General features: G+C 39.1%; 5 protein-coding genes across 7 annotated transcripts; 2 read left to right on the top strand and 3 right to left on the bottom strand.

The window, feature by feature from the left end:
• Window positions 1–1,688: 1,688 nt before the first annotated feature.
• On the top strand, window positions 1,689–3,458 carry LOC121755677 (protein JINGUBANG-like). Its single transcript, XM_042151016.1, has one exon. The coding sequence runs from the start codon at window positions 1,993–1,995 to the stop codon at window positions 3,232–3,234; it is 1,242 nt and encodes a 413-aa protein (XP_042006950.1). The 5' UTR covers window positions 1,689–1,992; the 3' UTR covers window positions 3,235–3,458.
• A 3,541-nt stretch (window positions 3,459–6,999) lies between these two features.
• Window positions 7,000–10,259, bottom strand: LOC121755662 (O-fucosyltransferase 30-like). 2 transcript variants are annotated; one of them, XM_042150995.1, is made up of 2 exons: window positions 9,724–10,259; window positions 7,000–8,721 (listed from the first exon to the last, which is right to left on the bottom strand). In XM_042150995.1, the coding sequence occupies exons 1-2, from the start codon at window positions 10,152–10,154 to the stop codon at window positions 7,752–7,754; spliced, it is 1,401 nt and encodes a 466-aa protein (XP_042006929.1). In that variant the 5' UTR covers window positions 10,155–10,259; the 3' UTR covers window positions 7,000–7,751. The 2 variants fall into 2 exon arrangements, with proteins under 2 accessions (XP_042006929.1, XP_042006928.1); XM_042150994.1 differs by having other exon boundaries at window positions 7,000–8,796; window positions 9,724–10,253.
• A 3,103-nt stretch (window positions 10,260–13,362) lies between these two features.
• Window positions 13,363–18,168, top strand: LOC121755659 (glycosyltransferase-like KOBITO 1). The gene is made up of 11 exons (XM_042150991.1): window positions 13,363–13,763; window positions 14,468–14,617; window positions 15,228–15,280; window positions 15,420–15,528; window positions 15,612–15,746; window positions 15,903–15,947; window positions 16,161–16,348; window positions 16,523–16,664; window positions 17,116–17,162; window positions 17,327–17,414; window positions 17,498–18,168. Exons 1-11 carry the CDS (start codon window positions 13,440–13,442, stop codon window positions 17,774–17,776), a joined length of 1,560 nt encoding a protein of 519 aa, XP_042006925.1. The 5' UTR covers window positions 13,363–13,439; the 3' UTR covers window positions 17,777–18,168.
• A 131-nt stretch (window positions 18,169–18,299) lies between these two features.
• On the bottom strand, window positions 18,300–21,923 carry LOC121755685. 2 transcript variants are annotated; one of them, XR_006040845.1, is made up of 3 exons: window positions 21,732–21,923; window positions 18,911–20,177; window positions 18,300–18,620 (listed from the first exon to the last, which is right to left on the bottom strand). XR_006040845.1 is itself a non-coding variant. In XM_042151035.1 (2 exons), the coding sequence occupies exons 1-2, from the start codon at window positions 21,826–21,828 to the stop codon at window positions 19,180–19,182; spliced, it is 1,095 nt and encodes a 364-aa protein (XP_042006969.1). In that variant the 5' UTR covers window positions 21,829–21,923; the 3' UTR covers window positions 18,861–19,179. The 2 variants fall into 2 exon arrangements, 1 of the variants encoding a protein (XP_042006969.1); XM_042151035.1 differs by lacking the exon at window positions 18,300–18,620 and having other exon boundaries at window positions 18,861–20,177.
• Window positions 21,924–22,324: 401 nt separating this feature from the next.
• LOC121755671 (geranylgeranyl diphosphate reductase, chloroplastic-like) lies at window positions 22,325–23,778 on the bottom strand. The gene has a single exon (XM_042151008.1). The coding sequence runs from the start codon at window positions 23,762–23,764 to the stop codon at window positions 22,421–22,423; it is 1,344 nt and encodes a 447-aa protein (XP_042006942.1). The 5' UTR covers window positions 23,765–23,778; the 3' UTR covers window positions 22,325–22,420.
• Between the last annotated feature and the right edge of the window lie 459 nt (window positions 23,779–24,237).

Raw genomic sequence — 24,237 nt, forward strand, 5'->3', positions numbered from 1 at the left:
TATTTTTGTTTTACTATAAACAAACATTTTTTTTGTATAGACACTGGCGTGAAGTGCACAAGTCAAGTGTGCCTAAGGGCATCTCCAGTGGCTTTCGCCCAGCAATAGCCCAGCTACAAACTCCTCATGCCACATCATCAGCACTAAAAATCCTCCTACCACATCATTAGGACAAACAAATAGCCCAGCAATAGCCTAGCCACATCACCCCTAATTATATAAAATAAATAATTGACAATCACACAAAATACGGAATTAAATGTACGATACAGAAACGGGAAAATTCAATAATATTATTTAAATTAAAAAAAAAGTACAATAAAAAAATACATTAATTTAAAACAAGTGGTGTGAATGAAATTAAGATAGAAAGAGTATTCGTTAAAACAAGTAGTGTGAATGAAAATGACGTGCAAATCGCGTATATATAGTGTTTCGAAAATTAAAAAAAATAAAATTAAATTCGCTCGCAGGTCCTGAGCCTGCAATGGCGGCGAGCGGACCGGCGAGCGCATCGGCGAGCGCTCGCGAATCGGCCAGCGCTAGCCGAATTCATCGGCGAGCCTAATAATATGTACTACAATATACCTAATTATATTTAGAAATGTATGGAGTAATATATTATCATATTGTATACTTGTATGATATGATTATGCACAAACTATGTGTATTGTACAGTAGTGGAATCATGTTGAAACATCACTCTTCTTTACATAGTTATAAATTCAAATATGAATCATACATTCCCAATGACATCCTAAAAGTGCGATACTTAACATAATTTTACAAGATGAAGTGGCAACATAGGAATAATAATTTTATGTGAAAAAAATGCAACGTATCATTTAAATTTACGGGATGCGAGACTTAGCATATTCGTGTATAACTATATGTATGTTTTTGTTTTACTATAAACAAACATTTTTTTTGTATAGAGACTGGCGTGAAGTGCACAAGTCAAGGGTGCCTAACACCATAGCAATACCCATCGTCTCTTTATTTGCACTAACTCCATTGAACAATGTGTGTCAATAAACGACTTAGTCGCTATAGTCTGATGTAGTTGTCATGCCTCATTGCTTTAACCTTGAATTTGGACAATGTGTATCAATAGATGAGGCAGTTGTCAAACCTCAATACTTTAACCTTAAACTTTAAACCCTAGATTTGAACTCTAACACCTCTTCCTCACGATCACCAACAATTTAACATCTTCGTCACCACCCTGAATTCTCGACTGAAAGCACTACCACCGTTACTATCTTATATTATTTGCACTCAAACAAAATAATACTCCATAATAATAACAACCACAAGTCAACAATGATACGTTAATCTTCGCAAACCTATAACGTTAATTCAATCAAATCCAAGTAATGATATGTTGGACTCAATTCGACTTAATTACAATTTACAAGACTACTAACTCCATTGCTACCTCGCAAGATTAATTTATTCAACACTTAAAACAAAGTAAGTATTCGTTTCTTTGTCTATGAAACCCCAACTCAAAGTAATCCCATATTTCAATTGACTAATTTGCCCCTGCAAGAACCCCACATCATTAGCTGGCCGCCAATCTAGCCTATACAATATCAATGTTAACATCCTAATTTCTTTTGCTTTAACTACTTTACATTAATCGATTACTACTATAGTGAATTCTTTCCAGCAAAAAAGAGGAACGAAATGGAGTAGGACATCCCCAAAATACCCCTTTTTCATAAAATCCGGTAGTTTTGCTGGTTGTCAAAGTAGCCGTTGCACCGCCCCCGCCCCCTCCCCTTTCCCTCTCGATTAAATTACAACCAAGACCCATGAAAATTCCATTTTCTCTCCCATCTCCGCTCCTCTCTCTCTCTACATATAGTTGGAAATTCCCTTCTTTCTTTCATTTCATGCAATATACGCCACTTTCTTGATTCAATTCAATTCAATTCAATTCCATTCAATTCTTGAGCGCACCAATTCAATCAACACAAAAGGGGGGAAATGATGCTTCAAGAGCATACGCCATTGCTATCCACAAGCTCGACGCCGAGCAGCAGGAGCAGCAACAGCAGCGACGCGGAATCAGAAAGCCCCGCGCCTTCATTAAGATACAATTTCCAAGATTTCAAATTCAAGCTCACCGCCGCCTCCGCCCCAATTTCCTCCACCCAATCCTACAAATCCCTAGCCGTCCTCTCCGGCCACGTCGGATCCGTCTCCTGCCTCGCCCTCTGTGGCGAGTTCATCCTCAGCGCCTCCCAGGGCAGAGACATCATCGTCTGGCAGCAGCCCGATCTCCGCCAATTCACCAAATTCGGCCAGGGCGACGGCGCCGTCAAAGCCCTAGCCACCGCCGGAAACAGAGTCTTCACCGCGCACCAGGACAGCCGAATCAGGGCTTGGAAGGTCTCCCGAAGCTCCGAGAACGTGTTCAAGCTGATCGACACGCTCCCCACCACCAAGGACTATTTGGGGAAATTCATGAAGCAGAGCAACTACGTGCAGACGCGGCGCCACCACAAGGTCCTCTGGATCGAGCACGCCGACTCCATCTCCTGCCTCGCCGTCTCAGCCGGCCTCATCTACTCCGGCTCCTGGGACAAGACCATCAAGGTGTGGCGCACGTCCGATTTCAAATGCCTCGAGTCCATCAAGGCACACGACGACGCCATCAACAGCATTGCCACGAGTGGGGGCACGGTGGTGTACTCTGGGTCGGCCGATGGGAGGATCAAGGCGTGGGCGAGGGGGGGCGGGGGGAAGGGGCATTCTTGTAAAAAGGTGTTGGAGGGGCATAAGGATGTTTCTTTCAATGCTGTGGTGGTTACTGAGGAGGATGGTGGGGGTTTTGTCTACGGGGGTGGCTCGGACGGGAGGCTGATGGGGTGGAGTTGCGAGGGGTGGAGGGGGGTGTGCGACGTGAGGGCGCATGAGACGGCGGTGCTGTGTGTGTGCTTGATGGGGGAGAGGATGATGTGCAGTGGGTCGGCGGATAAGAGTGTTGGTGTGTGGAGGAGGGAGGTGGGTGGAGGGGTGAGTAGGCATATGGTGATCAGGGGGCACCAAGGGCCGGTGAAGTGTCTGCAGGCGTCGCCGCTCAGGGCTGGCGGCGGGGGAGGATTCATGTTGTATAGTGGGAGTCTTGATAAGAGCTTGAGGGTTTGGTGGGTTCCTGCTGCTGCTTCTGATCATCATCATCATCTGAATGGAGACTCTGATAATAAATTGAGGTTTATCAGTTGATTTTTTTTTTATCCTGTTTTTAGATAGGATTTCATGACAGAGTGTGATTGTTTTTGTGTTTTTTGGGGGGATACATTTGTTCTTGAAGGTGTAATTACATCAGTTAGTTGGATTGTAGTATTTGAATTTTTTTTGTTTTTTTTGGGGGGATACATTTTTTCTTGAAGGTGTCAGTTAATTGGAGATTGTATTTGAATTTTGAAGAGAAAGGTTTTGTTTTGTTACATTTGCCTTTTTCTTAGACCATCCATAGGAATAGTCCAGCAATAGCCTAGCCACAAACTCCTCCTGCCATATAATCAACTCTAAAAATCCTCATGCCATATCATAAATAGCCCAGCCATAGCCTAGCCACATCATAAATAGCCCAGCCACATCAATAGCCACATCACTCAAAATTATATAAAACAAATAATTAACAATCACACAAAATACGCAATTTAATTTACGAGACATATACGAGAAAATTCAATAATATTATTAAAATTTAAAAAGTACATCAATTAAAAAAAATTACATAATTAACAAAAAAAACTACTACCGTGCAGTCCTCCGCGTCCATAACTCTTCAATTAAATCCTTTTGGAGTCGAATATGAGCCTCCGTTTGGCGCATGTCGGCATGTGCTTGGAGGCGGTCGTCTTCATCGTGAGGTACCCCACTCCATACGTTGGGGGCGGCCACGCCGTGGCTTGGACCGGCTTCATTATCATCGTTGGCCCAATCAGTCAGTTGTACACCTTCATCTTCGACAATCATGTTGTGCATGATAATACAGGCGTACATTATATCAGCAATGCAGTCGACATTCCACAAACGCGTTGGCCCCTTAACTGCCGCCCATCGAGACTGGAGCACACCAAATGCGCGCTCCACGTCCTTGCGCGCCGACTCCTGCCGTGCTGCAAAGTAGGCCTTCCTCTCACCTGATGCGCATCGGATCGTCTTCACAAAGACGTGCCACCTAGGGTATATCCCATCCGCCAAGTAGTAGCCCATATCATGCCGGTTGCCGTTGGCGAAAAAACTGATGCCCGGACCGACACCCTGACACTGCTCGTTGAAAAGTGGCGACGAGTTGAGGACGTTGAGGTCGTTGTTCGAACAGGCTATCCCAAAATACGCATGCCAAATCCACAGTCGGTAATCAGCTACGGCCTCGAGGATCATCGTGGGATTCTTTCCCTTGTAGCCGGTCGTGTAGAACCCCTTCCAGGAAGCAGGACAGTTCTTCCATTCCCAATGCATACAATCTATGCTGCCTAACATCCCCGGGAACCCATGCTGTTCCCCGTGCATCCGCAAAAGATCCTGGCAGTCTTCGGGGGTAGAGCTTCGAAGGTACTGATCACTGAATATTTCAATCAGGCCCTGACAGAAATACTCCATACATTCCAGGGCAGTCGTCTCACCGATGTGGAGGTACTCGTCCCATATGTCTATCGCGCCTCCGTAGGCCAACTGCCGGATTGCCGCAGTGCACTTTTGAATTGGTGTGTGGCCGGGTCTGCCAGACGCATCGTGCCTGAAGCGGAAATACAGATATCGTTGCTCCAAAGCGTTAACAATACGCATAAACAGGGACTTGCTCATCCTAAAACGGTGCCTGAAAAGGTTGGCGTTGAACCGCGGCTCCTGTGCGAAGTAGTCTTCGTACAGGCGCTGATGTGCAGCTACGTGATCACGATCAATCACCGCTCGGCGGTGTACCACTGGGCGAGGTTGAGGTACCGCAGGCTGCAGGGCCCTCTGCATCCATTGATCAATCTCACGGTTCGTATAGGCCTCTAGCGCTTCGTTCATTATACGCTCGTACTCCTCAGCATCCCCACCACTACTACCACCGGCGCTACTCATTTCTAGGTGTTGATCTTGTACATAAATTAAGATAGAGAGAGTACTCGTTTAAAACAAGTTGTGCGAATGAAAATGACGTGCAAGGAGCGTATATATAGTGTTTCGGAAAAAAAAAATTGCGCTAGGCGGTACGCTAGGCGATCCGGACGCTGCAATAGCGCCGAGCGGATCGCCCAGCGCACCGCCTAGCGCCGGCGCTCGGCTAAGCGGTGCGCTAGGCGCTATTGTGGATGACCTTAAGGATTGAGTAGTAATGAAGAATAATGTTGTTGCCCCAGACAAAAAAGTTCAGAAAACATGGGATTTTGCTCACGCAATTCCACTGACCACAATTATAGATTTGTTTTGATTTATTTATCGAATATTGACAACTAATATCAGCGACATTTTCTACAAAATTATTTTTTCCCACAAACTTTATATTTGCCATATAATATCACAAACTTAAATAGTTATTGAATATTTTCCACCAGCGACAAAATCCAACTACATTATTACATCACGTAAGATATTATTACAACTGAAAAATGATAGTTATGTGATTACAAAGTCACTAGAAGCTAATTAGCTAAATATGGTTATCCATTTCATTTTAATGTATTTTAATTTTATCGCTGGTGGAAAAATTCAACAACTATTTAAAGATATTATATGTCAAGTTCAAAGTTTGTAGAAAAAGTAATTTTTTAAAATTTTTTGTGATATTATGCACCAATATCTTATTAGCAAAAAAGATACTATTACCGTATATGTCAAGTTCAAAGTTGGTGGGGAAAAATAAAATTTTAAAAAGTTTTATAATATTATTTTCCAATATTTCTTTATTTATTAACAAAAAATGAAACCAATAAACTATGCTAAAACAATATTATGAAAGGAATAATTACTTTAATGAGCTCTAAAACGCGGTATTAGTCTAAAAATGAACCCAAATAAACTATGCTAAAACAAGATTATGAAAGGAATAATTACTTTAATGAGGTATAAAACGCGGTATTAGTCTAAAAAAGCACGCAGCAGAATCCGAAGACTGGCCTTTCCACAACCATAAAATAAAATTATATGTTGTTGAACTATGGTTAATATAAAGTGCAGTCAAATTGCAGGGGTTGTTGTCAAAGAAAAAGATGAAGAAGCCACCAAACAAATGGTGTTAAAATGGAAATATATAACTGTTGTGATTTAATTTAATGGATATACATATGAAGAGGTATGTATGTCTTGGATCTCACCTAAATCGTTAAAAGTCATCACCCTAACTGTAAGCTTTTGAAACAATGTCAAGGAAGGAATAAACACTGCAAGAAGCAACCTATATTATAGTATAACCATTCTGCATATAAAAATATAACTCAACCAACCACTCTGTATCTTACTGCATAAGCTCATTCCTTCCACAAAAAGGGAGAGTTGAACGAGAAAGAAAATTCGTAATTCAACAGACAACAGCAGCAAATTGCTCCCTTCTACACTGCTTTTAGATATGTTGTCCCATTAAGGGACCATTTGGGGAGGCAATGAGCAATTTAGTAGTAATACTTTTGCGACAAAATATATACTTATATTTCATCCAATAAAAATGTGTAGAAATACAATAAACAATGGCCCTCTTATTTAACTTTGGATCCACCACACATACATTAATACATAGTATATGTGTCCCCAGGAAAAAAGTAAGATTAGGCAAGATATTTTAGGCTCCGTTCCTTTGTAGAAAGCAGATTTGATTAAGTTGATGTTTACAGAGTTCAATACTTTGACATGGAAAACCACTACATAGCTATGTCCTGTGCTGAAATATCTCTGTTAATATGTTTCTTTAAATTTGATACTTTACCTTTCAGGATCTGCTACCTAAGTATAGTTAGTAATAAGAGTTTTTCAATTTTATAGCATGTGGTCCAGAGATTAAAAAAGTACTAGCAGTTTAGTGTGCCTTGCACATCAATAAAGTATGAGATGAAACATTATTTATGCATACACGTCGCTCAAAAGGAAAATAAAGGATCAATGAGACATGAGCTCTACCTTTTTACCAACTGAATATCACATACCACTACGAGAGACATATGACTTAAGAATGAATCATTTTTCATAAAATTTGAAGGAAGAAACACATGGATACAATTATGAATGTTTTTCAACTTGTTGAGACCTATGTATCATGCATGTTAACAGGAGAATTATAACTTTATAAGCACACAAAGATGTATTACCTTCTCATTTGACTCCAAACTATTGGAAATCTCTTGAGATAGTAAGGATGAACCTCAGTGAGGAGCTTCCACTTCCATCATCTAAGTTTTGTGGAGGTCACGAGAGAGTATTTGAGTGACTACAAAAGGGAGATGCAGGCCATTTTGTTGAAACTGGAAATTCATGTGGTATCTCTATGGTTCTTCTTCAATTCCGCGACTGATTTACTGCCTGCTCACACAGTCTGAGTTGGATCGGAAAAGAATAATGACCAACTTGAGCAAAGAATTGTGAAGTAAATAACTGCATCATGCCTTCAGATGATGGGGTGATCTCATATTTCTAGCGTCTCAAATGGAGACCTTATAGGATCCATTATACTTTGTGTAGTCTTGCTTCTATCTCTGATTCCATCAATGAGGTTTAATCAACAGTTAATACTGTCTCACATTCTTCTATCTTCATTATGAACATGCATGATTTTTTCTCATCAATTCTATGCTATTGGCAATGGTTGAACCAGCAGTCCCAACGAAACCTAGAGAAGCACAACCGCAGATAGTTTCTTCGACATATAGTAGTATATCAGGTAATGATAGAGGACTGCAGTGTTGCTCTCTTCCATCAAAACTACTAGAAACGGATTGCAGCTTCAATCCATATGCTGCATTTACAAGTTTCTTAGCAGTTTCAGTTACTAATTCGTCTTCTTCTCTCAGAACAAACAGCTTAAAAGAATCAGAATCTTTTTCGAGATCCCCCAAATAACTTCCAGTCCAATTAAGCCGGGGAAGATCTGTCATTATGAATACATGAATTGGGAGAGAGCCCTTCTGTTTCAACGAGTCTAGGGTCTGCTTCAATACTTGGAAAGTACCGTCCCAGTGGTTCTTAAACTGACCATCCAATAACCTAAGCTGTGCACAAATAAATGGAGCACTAATCATCTCGTGTGCAAAACTCTTCCCAGCATTCAAGATTTCAGGCACAAATTGTAGAAATTCAATCTTCTGAATTACTAACTGTACCCTTTGATCGTTTGGAGCTTCATGGATGTCAATATGCGATTCAGATCCCTTATATGGTCCGGTAAATAGGCTCCCAAAGGCCAGGACAGTGGCTGATCCAGCAGTAGATCCAGGACCAAGGGCCCTAGAAACATCCTTCCTTGTCCTCGAAAATGAAAATTTCCTTTTCTTCTTGAGTTCTTCGTCAGCTTGAAATGAATCTAAAACCCCATCATCAGTTTGGTATGTCCATACCGTTGTTCTGCAATCTTCTTGGGAAGCAAATAAACATGCATCCACATTACCATCATATCCAGACAGTAAAGATCCACATTGTCTTAGTTTCTCAAGCAATGATGAATGCATACTTGAGTCTGCAGTGCAAGCCAAACTGAGATTCACGTCACACCACTTTGACACAAAAACCCTGAAATCCATAAATCTGACAGCTGAAGAGGCCACTAGAGATGAAAGATCAACTATATCTGCCATGGATACATACCTGCATCCATATAGATAAACATAACACTCAATGCCATGTAATATGTGGGAGTATTTACTTTTTGGAAACTGGAAATTATGAGAGTATTCATACTCAACATATCGGATCAAGATAAGTTAAAAAATATGAAGACATAGTAGAATCGAATAACTCAGTTGCCAGGCAAAGCTCTCATTAGCCAAAATAGCTGTTGTATAAGCTAATCAATATCAAATGGTTTAGAAAAACAAACCAACGGAAAAGGGAAATATGACAACTAGGGCTCATCCAATAAAACTGCAGCAAAGACAGAGATACTTCTAATTTGTGATAGATAATCATATATAGCACCAAACACCTATTACCAAAGGTTACATATGAAGCACATATCCTAAATACATGTATATAGCGGATTATGAAGAATAAGAATACTAAATGGTGCAACAACACACATGTTGTCGTAAGCACAAGGCGAAAATTAGAAACACAACTCGGATCCATAATAGAGATCTCTCAACAGGCACCCACTAGCAAGAATGTCTAAACTGATATCTAATTTCAGCTAGTGCTCTCTACCTAACAGCTTTAAAATTCTGCTTCATGTGTTCCTCTAGTTCATACAGTGAAACGGCCTGCGACTTTATCAATACAAGCCATGTGTATTTTGCATAATGTCATTAGATGCAGTGACTCGTGAGGTGGAAGGAGATGAATTTACTTTGAATTGTGAGATCCCCAAATTTAAAGACCATATCTTGATTCATCAACATTAAAAGCCACAGATCAGGAATCAAACCAAATAAACAGATATAAATGGCAAATCAGCGTAAATTGAGCCTCCGGGGATCCATCAAACACAGAATCGATATTGTCATCACGATGTCAGATTATATAAAAACTAGAAGTAAATGTGGCGAATTAACAATGATTGAAGAAAATTGAACTAGCCTGCGATCACGGATAAGCTGAATACTGTGATTCCAGACTCTGAATCTCAATTCATTCGGATCCAAAACCCTAAATTTGGGGCAACTCCCGAGGGCGACGGCGTGGTGATCGAGAACAGGAGGCACAATCAGCGTGCGATTGAGAATGGCGGCCATCAAAATAGCGTTCCTGAACTCGGAGAGCTGGTTGCTGAAGCCGCTGTGGGGCGCATACCAGAGGTACTTCTCTCCCGGAGTGTGGGTGCATTGGGGAGGGCGTGAGTCTGGGGAAAGTGGAAGGAGAGAAGGAGAGATGAAGATTTTGGAGGAGATGAAGATAGCGATTACTGTGAAGGTGAAGAGGAGGAGTGGTGCTCTGTAATTGGTGAAAATTGTGGGCCTCTTTTTCCATTTTCCGGCAACTCCGCCGCCGTGACGGTGTCCAGAATCCATCTTTTTCCGTCTAAATGTTTTTACGTATTAAATGAGAATGAAGTGTTAAATCCAATCAATTTAACTAGTGAAATAAGATGAAATTTAAATGAGGACAAAATCTAAAACTACTCCACAATTAAATGTGCAAAATAGCCAATTCCGAAAATTAAGTAGGAGTTGGAGTATGATATTTGATGTTTTTTAGGATATGAAAAACACCATTGACACAAGCAAATTATAATGTCACTCTTGATCACTTTCTTTTCTATTATTTGGCTCTCTCTTGTCGTTTTTAATGCATATTGATACTATGTTATTCACTCACTCTCGATGTTCATCTCCACCTCCCATATTGCAAGTATGCGACATGATACAAGGCTGAATCATTATCATACATCTCACTCATTTCATCATATCCAAAAAAAAATATTTTTTCTTTAAAATACTTGAATTCGAGTGATCAAACGCATGAATCGAACATTCATGCATTCGATCATACAAGTTCACACATTCCAAATATTCACACAATATTGGCGGTGAAGGGATAAGAAGTATGGATGTTGATGGTCAGCGAATGGATTACATTATCATACTAATGCCCTATCGTGACAACTGTCGATTTGTCTCTCAAATGGTTAATATACTATAGTATCAATAACATACCTCCAATAGTTATTACTTGAGCATTGATGTTGTAACAATTTAATAGATGCACAATCAAGAATTCAAGTTAAGTATAATCGATTAAATGTTGAAATTCGATTTGATTTGACTTGGGTATTTGGAGTGGTGATGGATTTTTAGCCGGATGTGGTTGTGAGATTGTTGTTGTCGTAGAAATTCATACCATCTTCTAATGATTATATATTGTAAGTAATATGAATAGATCAAGATTCATAACCATAATTTAAGTTGAATGTGTGTGGGCTCTTTGACCCATCTTAGTCCACTGAATTATTACAAGTAATGCTTATCCTTAACAATCAATGTGTGATAATTGACAGTCTTAGTTAATCCTCTAGTTTCATTTCATAGTTTCTTTATAGCTCGCAATTGTGACTAATTTTAAATATATTAGTATTTCCCACTCGCCGAGAATCGGTTTAGAGAAAATCAATATACTACTGTCATCTACTCCGAACTTAGATTGACAGTATATCATTTAAATTCACAAAATCAAATGTTTCGTCGCATTTATGGCTCGGGTAAAACCTTTGACTAGTCCTGATTTCAACAATACTCATTTTATATAGGGGGAACATCTTTTTTGGTCCACGAACTTTGGCAAACCCTCATTTTAGGTCCATGAACTTTGAAAATATCATTTGAGGTCCGTCAACTATTAATATCAATCGAAGAACTTTTTTTTTACTATTTCAAGTTATTCCGGACGAAAAATACCCTCAATACCTTGAAGGGTATACATTTTTAATAAACTTATCACATACTCATATTTTTTTATAAATATCTTCACTAAATATTTTTCCTAATTTTTAAATATAATTTGACCTTCAATATCATTTAATTGTGTGACATGCAAGAAAAATTCATTCTTCAACCTTTTATAATTAAATAATTTGAAAATATTTTTGAGGTATGGATACTCGTAAAAATTAATGTCACAATCAATAAAGGATACTTGAATATTGATATACTCCCTCCGTCCCTGAAGAGTATGCACTATTTCCTTTTTCATCCGTCCCCAAAGAGTATGAACATTCCAATTTTTGGAAACTCTCTTCTCTCTAATGAGGTGGGACCCATTCTCCACTATCAATACTTAAAAACCTCTCTATATATCTCTCTCTTACTTTACCAATAATGCATTAAAACACGTGTCGAACCCAAAGTTCATACTCTTTGGGGACGAATGAAGTATTATTTAAAAATTAAACAATATCAATATACCAATATTTAGGCATCGTTTATTGACTTTGACATTCATTTTTACAAGTATCCATATCTTAAAAATATTTAAAATTTCTTTAAACATAAAAAACTGAAAAAGAAACTTTTCTTGTATGTCACAAAATTAAGTGATAATATTGAAGGTCAAATTATATTTTTTTTCCAGAAATATATAGTAGTAAATATATTTATAAAAATATGAGTATGTGATAAGTTTATTAAAAATATATACCTTTCAAGGTATTGAGTGTATTTTCGTCTGAAAAAACTTAGAAATACTAAAAAAGTACTTTGATTGATATTAACTCATAGTTGACGGAACTCAAATGATATTTTCATAGTTGACAGAACTCAAATGATATTTTTAAAGTCCACGGACCTAAAATGAGAGTTTGACAAAGTTTGTGGATAAAAAATGATGTCCCTCGTTAATATAAGAGCATCCGCAATGGGGCGGACGATAGGCCGCCCGATGCCTCGGGCGCGCCATCGTCCGCCCACCCACGGTGCGCGAACGATGCCCGATGCATCGTCCGCGAATGATACGCGGACGATAGGGCATCGTCCGCCCCATAGTCCGCCCATTGTGGACGACGCGGACGATGGCGCGGACGATGCAACGCGTTTTCATTTTTTTCTTCGAATTTTTGTCTATTTAAACCTCGTTTGTCATTTTATTTTTCATACGAACATTTCTCTCATCTCTCACATTCCATACGAATATTTCGATAATCTCTCACAAACAAAAATGAACCACGACGACGAAAGGTTTTTTTTAATGCGTATTTTAAATGTGAATGCCGTCGCTGAGAATGCGTATTTTTTTAATTCGTATTGTAATGTATTAATTTTAAATGAAATGAAGGTTTTTTTCCAATTTTTGTAGTTATTTAAATATTCAAATAAAGAAAATGCTTAGGACGGCCTTTAGAGCGGCTTATAGGGCGCTTCACTGCAAGTGGAAGGGTAGGAGGATAAAATGCTAACGTGGCTGTGCATAGGGCGTGCTTTAGGGCGCCCATCGCTAATTTTTATAAATCTTAGTCGCCTTATTTTCTTTATTTCATACTATTACTATTATATTTTCAAATTGAGAAGTACTAATACTTGTCGGTTATGAATTTCATCAATTGTATTGATGAGACCATCAATGTAGTATTATGGTAGGTACCTCTGGGCAACACTGAGTACGAATTTTGAAATTCCAACCTAACCTAATTAATGTCTGTATAATCTAATTTGCCAAATATTCATATAGGCTAATGGTGCTTAATATTTTTACACAACATAATTAATAAAAAATTTGGTGTATGTTTTACTTTTAAATGAATAAAAAAAACCGTCTCCCATCAGAGTTGAGAGTGTTGGATCCAATCCTGACCCAGCCTTCTCACAATGGCGGGTCCCCGGCAACAACCACCGTCCTCCGCCTCCGCCGTCGCTAAGCTCCTCCTCCTCCTCACCCTCCTCCCCCTCTCCCTCGCCCTCTTCGCCTTCCTCCTCCAATGGCGCGGCGGCGGCATCGATGATCCCATTTCCCGTTGGTCTCCCGACGAATCTCACAAGTTTCCCGGCATGGATTCCTCCCCTCTCGCCACCGTCGGCCACTCTTCCTCCCATTCTCCCGATTGCACCTCACTCTTCGGCCACTCCTCCACCACCTCGTTTCCCTACTTTAAGGACTGGAAGTTCAATTTTCAAGCCGATCTTAAGCCCAAGGTTTCTGTTTTTTCGTTTTTGGGATTCTGGTTAGGGCTGATCTGCTTGTGGGGTTTTTTGATTTTGCTTTGTTTATAATGGGTTTCTCTTTTTTTTGGGTTTCTTTCCTTGAGATAACGGAATTCACGTTGATTTGGAGTTTTGGGGCTAGTTTCTGAGTTTATTATATCGCAGAATGTTGGAACAAACTGTAACGAAAAAGAGCTACTTGTTGATTCGGTTTTGTTCGGCATTGACTCTATATGCTTTTGAAACATTTCTTTCACAGAATCTTGGATCAGTTGTTATCACACATATCTGCAATTACGCATCCTATTCAAAGGTTTAATATGCATTTTTACATGATTTAACGGTTTAATTTGTTTCAAGGTTTAATTTTGCTTAGCTGAAGAGATAATGCATTAGTTTGGACCTGATTGCTTGATAATCTCGATAGCAATAATCTCATTTTTCTTGTGGATTGACTTCGGTTTTAATGGTGGTAATGTGCTTGTTGCGTTTTATGTCAACAGTGTTATAGGATTGTTTGTAGCGGACCTGCATTAATGTTATGTGGTTGGATTTTGTTGGAATATCTCAAAATAGGATTTTGTTTAGATGTAGCTAAAGCAGATTCTTGACAATCTATAATTGTTTAAAAGTTGTAAAATTTTTCATCAGATCTTACAGTGTTTGACTGTTCTGGTCATGATTTTTATTTGCAGATATGTGTTACAACTAGTACATCTGCTGGATTGGAGCAGATCCTGCCTTGGATGTTCTATCATAAAGTTATTGGGGTTTCAACTTTTTTCCTTTTTGTTGAAGGGAAGGCTGCATCCCCTCAAGTGTCCAAAGTTCTTGAATCAATTGCGGTGAGTTTTTGTTTGAGTCTCTGGCTTATTTGGGCTCTGCAGTCTTTCTTCTGCTCGATATACTACACCACATATCAGTTCTTTTCTCTTATCACTTAAACTAGAAAATTTTGAAATGGTCTTGGTCACTGTAACAATATTATTCAAGGAGAAGACATGGTTGACTGAATACTGATTTTGTTACTTGATAGTAGTATATTTTGCTGTCTCAAAATATCTTGTGAAGCACTAAAAATAAAAGGCAGAAGAAAACCAAATAATAATCCATAGTTGTACTTAAACCAGCATAAAAATGCTTGACGAGCTCTGTCGCCACCTCTGTTCGATCTCTCAGAATCTTGGATATATTTTTTTTTCATGGTAATCAAAACAGCTGGTATATCCTGTGTACATTTTATTGCATTCAGTTTATCAAACACATAGTATATGATGCATTCCCCAACCATGGCAAAGTTAAACAATTTTCGTCCGGAACTGTTCTCTCATCTTGTTTGGCTTTCAATTATTAGCCTAATGTTTTTAATTTGAATATCTTGATATAACCACTATATAAAAAATTTCTGTCTTGCAAGTAGCAATCAGTAAGTTGGGCCTTTTCCTGCTCTTGCAGGGTGTGAAAGTGATATACAGAACCAAAGAGCTGGAAGACCAACAAGCTAAGAGGTGCATCACTCCAGCTTTGTTTGTTTGTTTCTCACATCCATTTTACCTATTTCTTGTCTTATTTATTTGTTAGTCACCTCTACTTTGTGTATTTGGCTTTTATATGATTATGATCCTTATCTTTTTCTTGCTGCTCCAGCCGGATCTGGAATGAAACTTGGTTGTCAAGTTTCTTTTACAAGCCTTGCAACTATGAGCTTTTTGTGAAGCAATCCCTGAACATGGAAATGGCAATAGTTATGGCGAGGGTATTGATCATGACAAAATTCAGAACAAGTTAAATAATTTTCCCATTGAAGATTTTGTAACTTTTTCCGTATTGTGTTTCCAGGATGCAGGCATGGACTGGATACTGCATCTCGATACTGACGAATTGATACATCCAGCTGGTGCTCGGGAATATTCTTTGAGACAATTGTTGCTTGATGTTCCTAAGAATGTTGACATGGTTGTCTTTCCCAACTACGTAAGCAGCTTGTTTTCTGTGTACGACCTATTAAACATGTGTTCTATGTTGTGCCTTTATTCTAGTAGCTCAATAAATTAAACCGTATTAAATAAAGATATGAGAAAATCGATAACTTTGCTTATCCTTGCATTTACCATAATATATCATTTTCAGGAGAGCAGCATTGAACGGGATGATGTCAAGGAGCCTTTCACAGAGGTAATCATGTAGTTGTAAATATGATGATCATTGTTGAAATGGATCCTAAATTCATCACTCTGCTGTACTTCTGGACAATTTTTTTTAGTTTTGAAAATTTAACAGCGTAAGAGAGAATATTAGCCTAGACCATGCACTATGACATTATATATTCCTTGATTTGTTGAAACTGCTTGTCAACTTGTCATACTTACTTTTTTATCTGTTATTCAGGTGTCAATGTTCAAGAAAAACTACGACCACCTTACAAAAGACACTTACTTCGGCATGTATAAGGAATCAACCCGCGGCAACCCAAATTACTTTTTGACCTATGGTAATGGGAAGTCTGCAGCTAGAATACAAGATCATCTTCGCCCTAATGGTGCACACAGATGGCACAATTACATGAAAACTCCCAAGTATAATTTCCTTCTTAGCTACGACTTTATAAAGCAAACCTCTTAGTCATACGTTCCTGATTAAAAAATGATATACATTCTTCCATACCTCTTTATCATACTTCTGGCATGAAGAACCACACAGCTATTCTTTTTGCTGGCACACAGCATATGATTTTTCTCTATGGTTGACAGTGAGATCAAATTGGAAGAGGCTGCTGTCTTACATTATACATATTCGAAGTTCTCCGACTTGACTTCTAGACGGGATCGGTGTGGTTGTAAGCCTACAAAGGATGACGTGAAGCGATGTTTTATGCTGGAATTTGATAGAGCGGTGAGTTTCCTTACACTTGCTTGCATCTGTTTCTGTTTGAGACTGAGTCCAAGGATACAACATTAGGATAAACTTTTCTGCTACTATTTATGGTAAGTTGAGCAGAATATATCCTTGCAACACCCTGAGAACAACCAATTATTAAGAAAATATTAATAAGTGTTTGCAAATGACGTTTTCTGTAATATCTACATGAAATTTCTCTGGAAAGATGTTCTTGCTTGGAAGAGCACACCTTACAACCATAGCGGGAGAAGTGATTTAATATAGAATCGCGTAAAATCCTAACTACCATTGTTTAAACAGAAGTTTATTTCTAGAGTATAGGTCAGCCAAATAATTTTGATGGTTGAGTCCCTAAATCTCAGTCAGAAGCTATAATTTGAAAAACATTTTCCTACATTTTTGCCGACCAATTTAATTTTGATGGAATGCTGTTCATTCCTTACAGGCTTTTATAATTGCTTCAACAGCAACTGAGGAGGAGATGCTAAACTGGTAATGAATGTTCTTCAGCATACCTATATTTTTTCCTATTATATTACTTGAAGCAAACTGATTGGTTGGAAATAGCTTTTGTAGTTTTGTAGAACAAATAGGTTTTGATAGAACCCCAACTGCTTGTATTTCTCTCTCTTGAAACTTCCATTGAATCTCAACAGGTATCGCGAGCATGTTGTGTGGACTGATAGGGCTCTAAATTTGAAATTGTTGAGAAAAGGAATCTTAACACGCATCTATGCTCCCATGGTAATCTTTCAACATGGTGCAGAGGTCTCAACAAAAACTATTAAATAGCATTCTAACTTGGTTTGCGTTTGCTCATACTTCAGACGATCATCCAAGGGTTGAGAGAATCTGGCATCTTTGGATCCATCATTGCTTCTGCTCAAGGATCACTATCAAAGGACAATTTCTTAGCTTCCATTGAGAGCAGTAATTCCTCTAGGGCTTCGTCATCCATAAAGCTCGACTCAAGAAAGATAGGCAGGGATAGAGTATCTAAGACAGCAGTTAGAAAAGCCCTAGACATAGACATCTCTTCCGATGAATCAGCTGTCCCGCCATTGTCTCCCCCATTAATTGATGAAGACGCCCAGAATGAAGAGTGACTTCTCCTGCACGATTGCTGCTTTCTTCTTTCTGTAAGATGAGGCTGTAGACTGCCCTTCATTGGTTTGAGGCGTACAAGTAGGGAAAGATTTGAGCAAGCATTTCAGTTGCAGAGGTTGTGCTTAGATCTCTGGCTATTCCCGATCATTACCCAAGCGGAGGTGTATATTGTATTGTAGACACAGGGTAGAGATGAGGCGAGGAGGAGAAGGGCTGTCACTAATTTCATGCTTCAGACTTCCGACTGATGTGTAGAAATGAAGTGCATTCATCACCAGATTTTCTTCTCTTTTTCTTTTGTTGTATAGTGTAGTGCAATAGCATTTTGCATGAATCAGACTATTTTTGGAGCTCCCTTTTCATCTGCTTAATTCTATACCAGCTTCTTTTATGTGCGGTAAGTACTTGTTATTGCTCACTTTTACCAAAACAAAATTCACAGCTATGCTTCCATACCATATCTTGTTAAATATTGGAACAATCTAATAAGATCATAATAACAGCACAGGGTTAGATTACAACTAAGTAAAACAGCAGTATTTCTTCTCTCTTATATAAGATGTTTCTTACAGTTTTCAAGTCAGTGCAAACTTAACCAACAAACAAAATTGTAGTATTTCTCTCTTCTATAAGATGTTCCTTACAATTTTTCCCAGTATGCAAACTAGGACCTGTTTCTTTAGAACCCTAGAACAAGCTTTGCTTAGATGTGTTTGTCTTTGACCCAGTCGTACATTAGTCTACTATAAGCATCAAAATCTTCGGAAGCCCACAAGTCCGCATTTACGAATCACAAAAAAATCAGTGTGCGGCTAGAGGTACCATACCTAACCAGCTAATTCCCTGTTACAGAAAGTCAGAAACAATAAGGTCATAATTCTACAACCCACAACCTTTAATTGAAACTATCACATGGCTGATATCTAATCTCTCACAAAACGCTATATCTTTGTTGAGCGCAAACAAATGCTCATGCTCTCAGACAAAATTAGTTCACATGCAACAACACCCATCACTTTCAGGAGAAGGGTTGGAGATGGAGGGGATACCTCAGCATTGCTACAGCGTACGGAATAGCATGGCTACCAAAATAAACTCTTAAGAAAAAAATAGAAGAATAAGTTCAATCTTACCTTCTCTGCCTGATTGACTCTTAAATAAAGGTCCATCGTTAGGTTGTACATAGAAAATGCAAAATCCTTCAGAACCAGTAGTATCCTCCAAATCTAAAAAAACAACCAATAATCGTTCACCAAAATCACCAAAAGTATTTTCCTAGTAAAATATTGGAGTTCTGCACTATTTGCAAAGAGTAGTGGACTGTTGAAAGTGTAACTTCCCCGGCACAATTAAACTTTTGAAGAACTTAACAACATAATATTAACCAAGTTCCTGAAAATCTTCAGATCTGCTGACCATATCCATAGGGGTCACCAAGATATCTGGAGCTCTTATATTTTGATGTGTGCTGTACAGTACTTTCTCTCTTTCGGCCACCACCCCTAGAGGACCATCCACCCCGCCTGAAATTTGGATCCCAATGCTTGGCCTCACTATCATCGTATCTTGCATCCCGCACACCCCAAGACACATTCCTGTTGTCTCTCCAACCTGTCTCTTTTGAGCCTATACAATTGTTAGTTTCAAATAATGTCACTCTTGTTGAATTGTTATTCCCCGGACCCCAACTCCAAGAATTGTTTTCTCTACGTCCCTGCCCCCATCCGTCTTCTCTTACAGCCATGGTTTTCTCATTACAATTCCAAGACTTGCCACGTCCACAATCAGCAAAGGAAGATGACTGAGTTTTGTCAAGACCCTGGGGCCATTCCCAAGATTCACTTCTAATCCCCCAAGTATTATCCTTTGAAGAACCAACAAGTTTCCGGCAACTTTGCTCCCATGGATCGTCATTTCTCAGATTTAATGTATCATCCCACCTATCCCAACCATTCTCTTGTTTTAAATTCTCAGTACCTAGCAACTGATCTCTTTCCCAAGGGTTATCACTAGTGTATTGCTTTTTATCATGCTGTGTTTGAGCGCACTCAACCTCTTCGTTAATGGTATCCAGCTTTCCTATCTTCTCTGCTTCATCTGGACAAAAAACTTGTAGATCTAGATCTTCCATCAGCTCACGATCTATATATGGGTTCCAATCAATCTCATCGATGTACATGTCTGGGTCTGGCAAAGGGTTATCACATAGATGGCCATTGATCTTGGCCCAGAATCGTTGTTTTGCATTCTCCAATGCTTCTTTACCAGCAGAACCATCCCAATTCAGCACACTAGGATAACTGTAAATATACTTTTTGGATGCCAACACCTTATTCCAAGGAACTTTACAAGAATGGCAATAGTCTATTTCCCATGATGGCACCCTACTGTGAGCAACTCCTTTGAAATGTATAATCAAGACATCAGAATATTTACAAAAAAATGTTAATGGGACAGTCACGAGATTAAGATGCTAATATTATCAATATATGTTTCTATTATAGTAGAAATGACATTTCCAACTACAGAACAAGACTTAGCAGATGAAACATTAATTGTTCAGACATTGTTACTTGACAAGAACTAGTTGAAAGTGACCTAATGAAAAATATACAAAGGTAAAATGGTCTAGCACTAGCAGCAGTCTGGTGCTCAGATATGTATATGTGATAAAATTTAAAGATGGTGTGTCTTTTGTGGAAGCACCAAGCAATAGCAAATCTAGGCTGTGAAGTACAGGTGATTTTGCTGAATTCAAATAAATGCTAAGGACCTTAAGGTTGTGTTTGCTTATTATATTTCTAAATAAGAGGATTAATTATAATGAGATATAAATTTATGACTAAAAGTGAGGACCACATTTTCAATATCTTGTTTGTTTTGAATGATGATATATTAAGGGAAAAGGTGTGCCTGAAATTTTATATGGCCTGCCTGAATTTATTATTATATCAAAGCAAACAAGGTGTAAGGTGGTATATTGAGTTTATCCCCTCTTTACACCACAAAGAAAATGCACCCTAAGTCTCCTGATGTTTAGGTTATCTTGGCTTATGAACAATGAAAATAGACTCAATACCATAATAACTTTATTGAGTATTTATGTTGTAAACATACACATCCAAATCAGCCATTTGACTTTTGGAATCGTGATAAGCAACATGAAGCTACATTTTTTAAGAACTAATGACTGATTGGACATACATATATCTCAATGCATGAATATGTGATATCTGATTCTTCAAATACGACCACTTTGGAAATTAAACTACAAAAGATATCTGCTCTTCGAAAAGGCATGCATGAATGCAACTCTCCTGTTACTCAGACCATGAGCCATTGGGAATGCACATCACACTCTTGTAAAAACACCTTAAATTACTATCAGAGTCATCTTCGATCATTCTCACTTCAAGACAACACAAAGAACCATCCACTAACAATTAAGTGAAACTCCAGCTCCAGCAGCAAACAAATTTGCAATTCTCAGATTAAACTGAACATCAAATAAACACCTGACACTCATTTTTCAGATAAACCCTTTAATTCAAGTATTGACCTTCACAATGGAAGGAAAACTAATTACTGAATTAGGAAACACACACAGCTTAGCCTTATCAAAACCCCCCAACCAAAACTGGATATCTATTTCAGCTTCAATTCTTGCTAGCATTCCTACAGAAAATTAAAAAGGTTTTCTAAAGTAGCAGGGAACAAGAAACGCACTGTAATTACTGGAAAATAGAATAATTCGGATAAAGAAACAATTAGCAATCTGATTATTTGCCTAAATCCAAAAGCCTTCACATTTGTGTACCTAATTAATTAAAACCCGGACACACAATTGGAATTTCTTTCGGTTCCCAATTGATGAATCAGGAATGAATAATCATAAAAAGTATAATCGGATGAGAAACGATGAGTTAGAAGAAAAAGAAGCAGATGGATACGAACCAGAAAAATAGGGTCTTGGGGGAGATGGAGGCGGATCATCACAGTCGTATTGCCTAGGCTTCCTCATGGGTATATATCTGCGATTCCATTTTCCCATTGATGAAAGTTGAAGAGAGGGGAACTCCAAAGGAAGATGAAAAATCTGTTGCAACTTGTAAACCTCCTCGCCACAATGTGCTTTAATCGTGATTATAAATAATTATGCTTATTGCCCATAAATATATACTACTACTATAAACTTTTGATGTAATCGGATTTTGTTTAAATTTTTAAAAAAATTAATGCCTTCTTATCCATCTAAATAACCTGAATATTGACCCAGTTGAGATTTTTCGGCTTAAAGTTAAAATATTTTGGTTTCAATTTATATAAAATTTATTTTATGCTTCTTTGGTGAATTCCTTTTTTGGGTATATTATGGAAATTAGCTTTTCTCAAATTGGATTATTAAGCTTTCGTCGTTGTGAGAGACGTATATGCATTGGATTTCAATAGTCAACAATAGATCTCCATCACACGATTGGATTTCAATTGGATTTCAGTAGTATATATGTGTCAATCCCCTTCCTTCATCCAATAGAGTCAGAGATAAATTAACAAATTGAACAACTCATATAATTGGAAATAAGAAGCAAAAGTAGTTTCCACAACAAGAAGTCGAACAAGAATTGGATTTGAGAATGGAGCTATCACCGCATCAATATCTCCCTCCCAATAATATTAGAACGAATCAAGCTCCCAACAGTCGCCGCCGCCATCTTCACATCCTCCACCGGATTCCCCTTCGCCAGCTTCTTATACAGATAGCTCTCAAACGTCATCCTCTGCACATACTCCTTCCCACACAGCTCCACCAGCGCCTCCAGCCCCGCATTACTCCCATAAAACACCCTCTGCAACACGTCCAAGAATTTGAACGTCGCGAAGAACTCGTCGTCCCACTTCCGCAGATACTCCCTCCTCAAATCCCCCTCTCCGATCATCCTCCTCCCATTCTCCGACGCCCTCACGATCCCCTCCCCGCACATCCTCCCGCTCCTCGCCGCGAAGTATATCCCCTCGCCGGAGCATTTCGTCACGTACCCGGCCGCGTCCCCGACTAACGCCACCCGCCCCCGGACCCTCACCGGCCGGGGGTGCTCCGGGATGGGGTGGGCTTCCACTTTGATGATTACCCCTCCTTCGATTTTAGGTTTCACTCTGTTTTTTATTGCGCACTGAAGGTGTTTGATGTTTTGCTTCGATGAAATCGTGCCTGTACCGACTGCCACGTGGTCGCATTTGGGGAAAACCCACGCGTAGAAATCGGGTGAGACGTCGTTTCCGATGTACATCTCTGCTAGGTTTTCGTAGTATTGCATTTTCTCTTCCGGCAATTTGATTCTCTCCTGGAACGCGATTGCGCAAGTGTAGCTTCCGGCGTCGATTGACTTCGCTACCTTGCTATTGGCGCCGTCTGCTCCGATTATGACGTCTACAGCGAGGGAATTTTGGGTGTTGTTGGAGATATAGTGGATTATGTAAGGGGATTTTTCCGATAACGGCAGGTCTATGCTTGTGACTAGGGCTTTTACAAGGGTGGCGCCGTGATCCGCTGCGCGGCGCCGGAGGAAATTGTCCAGCACTTCTCGGCGAACCATGGAGATGAATTCATGGGGCTTGAGCGTTTTCCCGAAATCGACGGTGAGATTTGAGGGCGAGATGATCTTCATTTGGGTGACTTTGCGGTCAATGAGGTGAGAGGGAATGGAGAATTCATCAAGCATGCACAAGGGAATGGCGCCTCCACAGGGCTTTGCTGCTTCGGGGCTGCGTTCGAAGAGGAATGTCTCGATGCCACCGGAGGCCAGAGCTTCCGCTGCAGATGACCCTGCCGGGCCACCGCCTATCACTGCAGCTCGCAGTGTTGCGGTGATGGTAAAAGTGGTAGTCTTTCTGCATCTGATTGTTTGGGGATTAAATGTCTTGGATTTCAGAGTCTGCCTGAAGGAGTGGAGGGGCTGGTTTATTGTGTTTAGAGTTTGGGCTGCCATTTTCAGGAGTTAAGAGTTAGGGTTTGCAAAAGTGGAGAAAAGAAGGTAGAATTCTACATTTTCTAACAAGGAAAGATTAGTTTAATCACACTAGAGATTAGTTTAATACTAATGGTAAGTGGCATCTTTCTGCCTTTTGCAGGGTAAAGTGAAAGATTTTTAAAGAATCTTTGTTTTCTTCGATAAAATTTGTTCATTGCATTGCTAACAAAATTTGGCGGTTGTGTGTAAAAATCTTTTCCACATTTCCATTTTAAAAACTTTCAGGAGGGGGTAGTATGATGATTGAACACATTGATATTTTTTTTATTACTACACAATGTAATTCTCAAAATCAAATTCTCTTCTTTCATTTTGATCCCCAGGTATACAGCTTATATATGCTAGCTGTGCCGTAGGTAATTCTTTTACAATTTTATTTTGCCAGTAAATTATGCCAACCACGTGCATTTAGCCCAAATATGTATTGACTG

This window comes from Salvia splendens, chromosome 11 (assembly GCF_004379255.2).
Source record: "Salvia splendens isolate huo1 chromosome 11, SspV2, whole genome shotgun sequence".
NCBI classification, from domain to species: Eukaryota; Viridiplantae; Streptophyta; class Magnoliopsida; order Lamiales; family Lamiaceae; genus Salvia; species Salvia splendens.

What these genes read in the sequence shown, in the direction of transcription:
- LOC121755685 (XM_042151035.1), bottom strand. Translation starts at nt 21,828, where the DNA reads ATGGGAAAATGGAATCGCAGATATATACCCATGAGGAAGCCTAGGCAA. An exon ending in CCCAAGACCCTATTTTTCTG is followed by an intron (nt 20,178 to 21,731) that starts GTTCGTATCCAT and finishes TACATTTCAAAG; the next exon opens with GAGTTGCTCACAGTAGGGTG.
- LOC121755659 (XM_042150991.1), top strand. Translation starts at nt 13,440, where the DNA reads ATGGCGGGTCCCCGGCAACAACCACCGTCCTCCGCCTCCGCCGTCGCT. An exon ending in AAGTTCTTGAATCAATTGCG is followed by an intron (nt 14,618 to 15,227) that starts GTGAGTTTTTGT and finishes CTGCTCTTGCAG; the next exon opens with GGTGTGAAAGTGATATACAG. An exon ending in TGGCAATAGTTATGGCGAGG is followed by an intron (nt 15,529 to 15,611) that starts GTATTGATCATG and finishes TTGTGTTTCCAG; the next exon opens with GATGCAGGCATGGACTGGAT.
- LOC121755662 (XM_042150994.1), bottom strand. Translation starts at nt 10,154, where the DNA reads ATGGATTCTGGACACCGTCACGGCGGCGGAGTTGCCGGAAAATGGAAA. An exon ending in CAGCTTATCCGTGATCGCAG is followed by an intron (nt 8,797 to 9,723) that starts GCTAGTTCAATT and finishes ATATGGATGCAG; the next exon opens with GTATGTATCCATGGCAGATA.
- LOC121755671 (XM_042151008.1), bottom strand. Translation starts at nt 23,764, where the DNA reads ATGGCAGCCCAAACTCTAAACACAATAAACCAGCCCCTCCACTCCTTC.
- LOC121755677 (XM_042151016.1), top strand. Translation starts at nt 1,993, where the DNA reads ATGATGCTTCAAGAGCATACGCCATTGCTATCCACAAGCTCGACGCCG.